General features: G+C 45.9%; 1 protein-coding gene across 1 annotated transcript in view; it reads left to right on the top strand.

Moving 5' to 3' along the window:
* Positions 1–410: 410 nt before the first annotated feature.
* Positions 411–10,245, top strand: part of ARHGAP31 (Rho GTPase activating protein 31) — a gene marked incomplete at its 5' end in the record, with an annotated part of 14,372 nt that continues 4,537 nt past the window's right edge. Inside the window, 7 exons of the mRNA XM_010144414.1 lie at positions 411–493; positions 1,127–1,234; positions 2,896–3,041; positions 4,814–5,012; positions 6,724–6,848; positions 9,214–9,273; positions 9,922–10,244. Of these exons, the coding sequence (XP_010142716.1) occupies positions 411–493; positions 1,127–1,234; positions 2,896–3,041; positions 4,814–5,012; positions 6,724–6,848; positions 9,214–9,273; positions 9,922–10,244 (1,044 nt within the window). The remainder of the gene's footprint in view (positions 494–1,126; positions 1,235–2,895; positions 3,042–4,813; positions 5,013–6,723; positions 6,849–9,213; positions 9,274–9,921; position 10,245) is intronic.

Genomic DNA, 10,245 nt, shown 5'->3' with positions numbered 1-10,245 from the left:
TCTTTCCCTCTCTTTCTATTCCACCCATCACTGTTCAAGTTAAAAAAAGGGAAAAAGAACAAAACAAAACAAAACAAAACCAACCAACCAACCAAACAACCCCCCGTCCCAAACACCAAAACAACCACCCCATAACTCCTAATTGAAGGTTTCAGTCCTTAAATGCGCCTCTTCCTAAAACATTGACCACAATGTCCCAATGTGTGGGAAGGATGTACCAAGACATGAAATAACAGCTCAGCAGATCTCTGCTGTGCTGGGGACACAAAGCAACTTCTTCTACCAATAGCCCTGTAAGGTAACAAGAGAGCATCCCTCTGAGACAGGCTGTCTCATGTGACCCTCCTTATCACTCTTCCTTTTCCTCTGAGTTCATTGCCAGGGTGGACTGTTCCCTTGTATCTCCACAGGAAGCAGTATCACGCTTCCCCGAGGATGAACAGTTGGCGCGTATTCAAAATGTCATCCAGGAGCTCCCACCATCGCATTACAGGTGAGAACACGTCCGCCAAGGCGCTGAGGAACAGTGTGGTGACCCTACCATCAGGGAATATCGCCTGAAACAGCACTGGAGTTAATTTCCAGTAATCAGTTCCCAAAAACTGATTCACCATTTCCAAATCTAACAACAATTTATCTGGAATTTAAATATCATTGAATAAACCATTGTTAGAGATCAAACAAGCTGTTCCAGCTGCAATTTGTCATCCTCCTTCCCCAGGTATGACTCCTGTGTCACTCTTGGCCAGCGTCCTGGGTGTGGTGAGGAGAAGATGACCTGCTGGAGGTGCTTGAGCAAGAACTAAGTCCTCAGCCTTTGCAGCATCCCACTCCCTCTCCCATCCATCCGTCATCTTCTTCTCACCCATTACACTAAGGATTGTTTGGTTTGTGCCCAATCCTTGGCCACCCCACGGCACAGATGTTGAGGTGTTCACTGCCATCCCATGTAAATGCTGGTTCTGTAAATCCTCTGTCCTATGGGGCCTGTTGTGCCATTGCAGACACCGCCTTTCTCGAGGAGGAGACAACCCTGAGGCCGAGGCTGGGTCTGAGCCTTGCTGACCCGGTGGGCAGGCATCAGTCACTTGACGCATTTTTCTTTCTTCATGTGAAACCACTGCAGGACGCTGGAATACCTGATCAAGCACCTGACTCACCTGGCCTCCTTCAGCAACATGACCAACATGCACACCAGAAATCTGGCCTTGGTGTGGGCTCCCAATCTCCTCAGGTACAGTAGAGTCCTCTCATGCAGAGCACCACGCTGAGCTCTAAGGGGAATGTCAGCACCTGAGCCTGGAGGGAAATGCAAAGACAGGGAAAAGCAGAACAACCACAGGGAACAGTAGAGCAAACAGCTTTTAAAAGGAGAAAAAATTCTTCTGGGTTGAATAATCTGAGGGTTTACTGCCAGCAACCAAGGAAGCTTGTGGTTTTGTGTGTTTCCTATTAAAAAAAAAAAAAAAGCTGTTATTTGCAAAATGTTATTTGAAAAAGAGGAGTTAGCTCATCACTGTGGAACAGAAATGACATTTCTGACAGTGCTTCTGCAATGGGGTGGTGAGAGACAGGCTTGGAAAGGAGGGCAACGGGGAAATAATACTACAGGCTTGTGTCCAGATCTGCTTGAGCAAAAGAGAGGTGAGCCTGGGGGGCTTAAGATGGCAGCTAGTTTCAGATCTCGAGACCACCAGCTACTTTGTCATGCCTGTTTGCTCTGCCTGGCACTCTGCAGGGAGCAGGCCCAGATAAGATGCAGGCAAAGGTTTGGCTGATATGTTGTAGAGCTAAGCAGAACATGAAAAAATAGTATGTGGGAAAAAAAATATTGTGTATATTGCTGAAATTCCCTTCCCTGTCCATCCCATACCCATGTATTGAGAAGAATAGATTCTACAGATCTATGAATCTATGAATGAGCTGTGCAGGGAGAGTCCAATACTGCAACTGGAAAGGAGAGGGACAATGGCAGAGCTGGCAGAGGACAGGAGGAAGGGACATTGGCTAGAGAGCTATAGACCTGAAAATCATTCTCTAAAGAGTTATCTCACCCCTTTAAATCACAAAGCAGGCAGAGCAGGTTCTGAAAATGAATAAAATGTTCACTTTACTCAATATCATGAAGTGGACCTTTACTACTGAGACATTTTAATTCTAGCATCTGTCCTTCTCAGAAAAACCTCATGTCTGTTTCCTTTTCCAATCCTTCATAAATGAGCAAGTAATACAACTCCAGTCTCCTCACAGGGTTATCCTCCTGGTGATGCCCCAAGCTATTATCTAACACACCAGTCATTAACTTTACAAAGGATCCATTGCCCAGAGATAATTTCTTCAGCAACACTTTGGCATGTCAAGATAAGGAATGTTTCCTTGCTGAGAGCAAGAGTGAGAATGTGGGAGTGCAGGGAGGCAGAGAAGGAACTACCAGGGCACAGGGCAAAGCATTAAAAAAATTGATATGGGGAAGACCTGAGTAGAGTTCTAAGGGATTTCACTGACAGATGGTTGAAGCATTGAGTAGGGGTCTGGAAGCAGTGTTTGAAGGCTCCTGTGTTGTCTTTCAAGCCCAACTTTGAAATAAAGAGGAGCAAATAGGAAGAATTTGAGAGTTACAGTTCTACCTGCTGCATTAGAAATCAAAAGCTACAAAGCGAAAATAACACAGGCAGGAAAGAAAATAACAGGTGGGCAGAGAAAATGGAAAGTAATTTTAAAAACAGAGACAAGGCAGAGAAAGGATGATGGCCTGTGAGGGAAGGAGAGCAAGAGGTGCAGCAAGAGTGGGGGAAACATCCCTGTTTGAAGTCTTGTAGGAAGAAAGCTGGTCTTTCCCTGCCGGGGGCTGTGTGTGGCAATGCTGGCTACTAGTATACCTCTTCTCTCGTGCAGGTCAAAGGAGATTGAGGCAGTTGGCTGCAATGGGGATGCGGCTTTCCTGGAGGTGCGAGTGCAGCAGTTGGTGATCGAGTTCATCCTGAATCATGTGGATCAGATCTTCAACAACAACAGAAAAGCCAGCTCTGCAGAGAACATTGGTAACAACCTCCCCAAACCACTCCACGTGTCACTTGCCGTATACTCCAGCTCTGACTGTCTGCCCTTTAACTGACATTTCAAACACATCAACCCTTACCATCTTCAGAGACTTCCCCAAAGACAACTCGAGCCCAATCCCTCCTTTTATCCTCTTCATCCCTATCTCCAACATTTTCTTTCTGAAACACTAGCCTCCTTCAGGGTGCACCCAGGTTGCCCTATGGCTCATCATTTTCATGATCTCACCTGGCTTAACCCTTTCCACAAAAGGAAGACCACCTGATTGCTTCTCATTCCTGTTCTAAGCTTTCTCTCTAAGCCCATCAGCCAAGTCTCAATTCTTCTATCAAGCTCCCCCAGTTATAATTCCTCATACCAATGATACCTGCCCTGCAACAACTATGTCCACCCAAGTCAGAGGCCACTGATTAAAACTTAACCCAGACTAAAACTTAAGCTCGTGTTCTAAAAAATTATGTCTTGTTCCTGGGGGCATTTTATAAAAGAGTTTTATTTTTTCCCTGGGACTTCAACAGTTTTTTCATTTAGTGACAGGTTTGTTGTCAAAATGCTTTTAAGTCTGGGAAGTGAGGGGGCTTGGATCCACAGTACCTCACATAATTTCAGAAATATGTGTCTTTCTCTTTTACACACTGGGAATACCTTCAGATGTGAGGGAGTTAACCAGGTTTCTGCTTTCCATCCCTCTGTCAAGTTGTCCTGTCCAGCTTTCCCTTAACATGTGGCATACCCTGCTAGTCTGTCCCTGGAGTCCTGCTCAGCCTGCAATACCCCTGCTCTGCTGGTGTGTGTGCCATTCCTATGACCTTATTTATGCCTTGGCAGAAGGCATGGAGTGAGGAAATCCTCCTGCACTGCCTTAAGCATTGTGGTGAAACACTAGAATGTAAATTCCAAGGCTTCTGGCTATACTGCAGGTCACTGGCTCGAAACTGGCCCAAGTCTGGTAAGCGCTGAACATCACCAGCCTTTAACAGCTGTATGGACTCAAGAGAGTAACATGCTGATTGTCCCAGTGGATTTCTTAGTGGGAAAGTGCCCCTTCATCCAGCCCCTCTGCACAGGCAGTAGCTTGCACCCTACTTTAGCAGTAGGGCTACATACTGCATGGACTCCAGAGCCTGTGCTTCGTTCATGCACCTTGAGATGGTCTGTTTAGGACAGGGCTAACTTACTGGGGTGGCATATGGGAAGCTGGCTTTGTCACTGCCCATGTAATCAGAGCCCTTCTGTTCCCAGGGCTATTGGTCTCACTGCTTTCCATAGCCCTGAAAGGCACTAGGAAGGTAAAGTAATGCTGGTTTTTAGAGTAGTCCCTCTTCCAGCTCCAAGGCAAGGAGAAGGATGTAGACGTAAGAGAAAGAATTAGGCATCAGGTTTGGGCGGCAGACTGAACTGCTCTAAAATTTATGGGTGGGAGCCGCAGGGAGAGACAGAGAAGGAGGGAGGAGAAAGGGATATGTGTGAATCCTGGTGGTTTTTAGAGGCTCCTCTTTCAGCACCGAGGCAGCAAGCCTCTGCAGCACAGCCTTTGGCTGGCGAGCCTGGACCCTGCTCGGAATGCACTCAGGTGGATAATGCTGCTGGGTAGATGGAAGACTTACCTGACAAAAAACTCCTCTCCGTGCACGTGCCACTCCTGCTGCTCCTTTCCTCCCTCTGCAGGAGATGTTCCAGTCAAATAAAGACATAGATTTCTTGCTCTTGTCTCTCTTCACCCCAGGCTGGAATGTAGTTTCTTGTTTTTCAGAGAGTGCATCAGTTGTGAAAAGTCTGACCCTCCCCTCAGTCTCCCTGCCGATGAAACTGGTGAGCCTGGAAGAAGCGCAGGCACGGAGTCTGTCTGCTTCCCACCCTGCTCGGAAGGAGAGAAGAGAGAACAGCTTGCCTGAAATAGTCGCTGTAACTGGGTCCCTCTTCCACACAGTTGTTGACCTCCCTGACAGCAAGTAAGTGCCAAGAGGAGTGTAAAGTGTAAACAAAAATGTGCAGGTTCCCCAACATGACTGGGAATGAGACTTTTGTTAGCATGATATCCCTGCACCTGCATGCGTGAATCTACAGCCACTGACTGAGAGAAAATTTTGTGCCCTTCTCAAGGGAGGCACAGCTGCTCCTGAGAAGCATTGCAGTTGCTGGGTTCATAGCACCCCTAGTCCTCACCCCTCCATTGGAGACCTCCTGCAGGAGGAATTGATTGCCATTGCATCCTCCTGTCAGCTCAGGATTTGTCCAAACATGGGCTGAACACGGAGCAGTTCTGGACACAGCTCTCTTATGAATTCCACCTGCTGGTGGCTGCTCTGCAGTGTGCCTGGTGGCATTGTCCTGCTCGGCTTCATCATTCTCAAGGTTCCTCTGCATTCATAGCCAAGCAGTAAGGGTGAATTTCACTCCTAGCATGGAGAGAGATTTACAGAGTGGCACCTGTGCCTATGTAAAGAGAAGAGTCCAGTTTCTGCTGAGGTTGCTGCAGCTGTTGGCGCTGCTGCCCAGTGTACGTATTTATCTATTGTCTATCTATCTGTTAATACACAGCCACTCTACTGTCCGGCTCTGAAAGATTATAGCCTCTGCAGCAGGAGGCTCATTAATCTACTGACCCATAAAGCACTGAAGCAAATGTATTTATTTGCACTTGATATATTAAAGCAAAAAGGAGCCATCTAACAGAATACTGGCAAGAGGATAACCATCTTATGTCAAAAGAGTGTATTTCTCACTTGGAGAGAACAGTCCTATCCCCAAGATACTAATCCTCTTTGTAGGACCTATTTGTGCTCTTTTGAGTTCTGATCTGAAAGAAAAGCAGAACTGGGGGCTGAGAAAGCCCATTATGGAGAGCAAGACAGGGAGATAAGAGGGTTCTTGCTCTGGAAGAGGGCAGACCGAAGGAGAAGTCTGAATGGTTATGTGAAGGAACTGAAGCAGAGCTTCATGCAGTAGTGTGCATAGAAGAAAAGTGGCTGTAGGAGTAGCAGCTTCTTTCTGCTTAAAGCTGGGATTTCCACAGAGACACAGGGCACTGGTGTCCTACTGGCTCTGACAATTATGAGAAATTGATTTAATTCCCTTTAACCTCTTCTTTTTTGATTAGTACATTATACTCACATATGATCATATAACACCTATCATTAAATTAATGGTGGCCTGAGAAACATTAATTTCTAGCTTGTATTCAGGGATTCTTCTATTCTCACAAATCCATAAAAACTATAAGATGTGGACTTTAAAAGATAGCTTTGTGCACTGAGTGATAGTGCCGTCAGTTCTCTGGAATTTGTCTTGCACTCTGCCATTAAAACTTGTTAAAGAGGCTATTTTTCTTTACTGTGTTGCAAGATAGTTCTAGCCACAGAAACCTCTGACTTCTGGAAACAAGCATAGTTGATCACTCAGTCAATCACAGTTGCTGTAGCAGGATGCCAGAGCCAACTTTCTGAAGGTTTGGCTTAGGGGAAATCAGCAATACAGATAAATCACTTGCAGAAAAGAAAAAGTTGGTTGTGTAGCCATGCCTTACATACCTTGGAATTAAAAGAGGTGTGAGAATAAAAGAGGAACAGTGTTGAGGGGAGAGAGATCAGAGGCTTTTGTGGGATATTAAAAAGACAAAAGTCTCTAGAGTTTGGTAACCTCCTGAGTCCCTTTTCCTTCCAGGAGGAAATTATCTACCAAGTCCAAGAAGTGGAAGTCGATATTTAACTTGGGCCGCTCTGGGTCAGAATCAAAGTCTAAACTTAGTCGAAATGGAAGCGTCTTTGTAAGGGCCCAGAAGCTCTCTGGTAAGTACACACTTTTCAATTAAATATTTCTGCAGCATTCTCCTGTGATACTGATAGTGTGCAGCAACATGTCACTAATACCATTAGACTTGAGATAGCCTAATGGGGTCACGTTTGCTGTCTGGTTTCATGCACATCTTATTTTCAAGTGATGGTGAAAAGCACCCTTTCAGGAGGATATGCCAGACAGCTACAGTAAATATTCCGTTTTGGTATGTGATAAACAGGGTCCTGTTGCCCAGCTGTCAAGCTCGGGGACTAGGAAAAGCAATGTAGGTTTGGGTTAGTCCACTCCTTCATACCAGCCAGCCCCTAGTTTGTAATGTTTCTTACATGGCACTGCGTGAATAGCTGTCCTTCCAGGGCATTAAAGAACCAACTGTGTTCATCATCTTTGTGAAAAACTAGGTGCCAGGAGTTCCTATAGCTTCTGGCTCTCAGCACATCGACAGAAGCTATTATTTTTGTTGAATTTACAAGTGAGAAGTTGTCTTTTCTTCTGGCTGCAATCTTTTAAACACTCTGCTTCCTAGAAAATCACATGGCAATGCCAATTCTGAGTGTTCGGAAATGATGACTCAAGCTCTAAAAATCAAGAACTTGACTTAAAAGTAACCACCGTTTTTAAAAGATAGCATACCCTTTTTTACCCGAGTTCCTAAAGAAGTGTTGTGGGTTATACATCTTAGATTTTTTTTAGCATCACCAAGCCAAGAAATTTACTTTTTAAAAAGAAGATGAAGGTGGATTTTTTATTTGTTGGTTTTTTACATAATCTCATGACTCCAGGAGCTGGTATTTGCAGAAGCACTACCAAACATTGCAAGACTTAAAATGAAATAGTGAATGTTGGCAACATTACCTACCACCACATATAAGAGAGGCTGTACTTGGATCCGAAGTGAGTGTGAAACCAAATTCAGGATCCAGCTCTTTTTGGACCCTTGCCTTCCCCCATGTTTTACTTGTGCAGATGGCCTCACTTAGGGTGCCCATGGCAGACCTCAAAATAGCTCTACATCCTATTTTGATCATGGGATCACCTTCTTGCTTTGATAAGGAATACTCTGTCCCAAAACAGTGCTAACCCAAGGATGCCCAGGAATGACTGGGGCCCAGTGATTGTGGGGGCCAAGCCTTGTTCCAAGCCCGGTACTGAGTGACAGAAGGCTGAACATTTTCACCAGCAGGACACACAAATGCATAACTGTGCACAGAGATTTAGGCACTAAAGCAGTGCTTTTGAGAAGCAGAACTTTAGTGCTGCCGTGTTGTATTTTTGCGTGCTTTCTGCTTACAGCCTAATGTGAGGAAACAGATGAAGTTACTGTTAAAACTCAGCACATGCTGTAACACAGTTTGTGTCCATGCCTCTAAGTCTGCAAGTCACATAAAATGCGAGCTCCACAGCTTGAATTTTGTTCTTCCAGGAGAGTGGAGCCAGTGCTCAAGACATCTTGTCATATGAATGTAAAAGGTAGCCAGGACTCCATATAAATGCAAAAGGTAGCTGGAGTTTCTCCTATGCTCATGTCAGTCATGAAGTCAGTCCCAGAAGCCTTAACTATATAAACAAACAAAGTCCAGCAAGTCTGCTCACTTTCTGCCTTATGTACTTGGTGCAACGTTATAAACAGCAAACTTTTCTCACAGACATTTTACAGAGTTCCATGGACCCTTTATGGGCTGCCAGAGACTAACCTGTCTTCCTTACCAGCTGCATTCCCCCATCTCTCTTCTTCAGAGTGGTAACAGCTACATGCTTCCAAAACTTCTCAGGAAAAGACCTGCAAAGTATCTGGTGACAAATGGCAACTTCTTTCTGGACAAGCAAGTGCATCAAGGATGAGCAGGAAAATAGGTTGCTTACTGCCCTCATAAATGTCCCACAGTGCTTGCTGGAGGCAGGGTATGCTCATGCCAGCAGAGCCTGGGAGGGCAACATTAAAATAACCTAACATTTGCTATCAGGAATGAGAGGCGAGAAGGCATTTATATCAGTTTAGCTAAAAAGTCCCCACAGCCAATAGCCTGACTTGTCTGGGGAGGGCAGCGGCACATAACAGCTTTGGGGATGCTAACCGCTTCACAGTGGCGATGATATTGACTGCACGGGTTAAGTATAGACTTCCACATGTCTGGCAGGTGCAAAGCTGTTGTTAGCGCTAGTGGATCCCCAGCTGTGTGGACAAGTGTTGTGGGTAATAAGCCCTGTGGTGTGGATGCAAGGGGGAATGCTTGGAAATGGAAAATAACCTTGATGTGTGCCTGGCATGCCTGCCTATATGTAGCCTTTGGTCTTTATGGGCTGAAACCTGCAAAGCAGCAGGATCTGAAGTCTGCTTCTAAAACTCATTTTCCACAGAAAAAGCAACCATTCGGCCCGCGAAGAGCATGGACTCGCTGTGTTCCCTGCCAGTGGAAGGTGAGACATCAATAGCTTCTACTGTAAAGATGAAGGACTGCACCTCTGCATTCTCAGCTTTGCCCTGTGCTTTCACGGATGCAGTGGTCTGTTTCTTTGCCTCTATCACCGTGTTGTGTATCTTTGTTTGCCTACACCACAGCTGCAAATGTGTGCCCCCACCTTCGTGTGCGTGAATTTTTAACCCTTTTCTGTGTGTTTTATGTTGCTGCATGCACCCGAGAGTTACCACTGTGCCTATCTTTATTAGCAGTGAGATTTCTTCGATTTCATTCCCGATTATTGCAAGGACGAAATTCCCATTCATAAGTGAAAAGTGTTTGCAACAAGCCAACAAGGCCTGGAGCTGTGAACTTTGTGAGCAATGCACACTAGCTCTTGACTTGGCCGCATCTGATTGAGGGGCCTCTAATAAAAAGTCTTAGGTGATTTCCACTGGAGGGCATCCTATCCAGCTCTGCCTGCCTGCTTTGAAGGAGGTCCCAGGGCTGGAGCCTGAAAGGTCTTCAGTGCCTGCTGTCCCTGTCTCTCTGGGGGCATGTGGGTGTTCACCAAGGCAGGACTCACCTGTGGACGGCTTTTCACAGAGGAAGGTTTTTTGCTAATGCTTTGCTCCTCACTGACTTCTTCCTATCTTCTCATTTCTAGGGGAGGATGAAAAGAGCAGATTCAAGCGGACAGTGACTGCTGGGGGTTTTTTTGTTCCAGTGATGAAGATACGGACAGGAGGCACAGGCAGCTCATATGACCTTAGCAAGGAGAATGAGTGGGAGCGGGAAGGATCTTCTGTGGGGGCCAAAGGAAGCACAGAATTCACTGGGGAGAAAGGTCCTCCCCGTTCACTGCAGGTAAAGTCACCCCCTGAGCAGCTGAAGGTCTTCCGGGCAGCAGAGGATGCTGAAAACGAGCAGACTTCTCCCAAAGGTGGCCGCATGTTCTATACCTCTGAAACAGCCTCCAAGTCAGGCTTCC

This window comes from Buceros rhinoceros, unplaced genomic scaffold (assembly GCF_000710305.1).
Source record: "Buceros rhinoceros silvestris isolate BGI_N320 unplaced genomic scaffold, ASM71030v1 scaffold4041, whole genome shotgun sequence".
NCBI lineage: Eukaryota > Metazoa > Chordata > Aves > Bucerotiformes > Bucerotidae > Buceros > Buceros rhinoceros.
The sequence above is the reverse complement of the archived record's forward strand: the minus strand, read 5'-3'. Positions and strand labels throughout refer to the sequence as shown.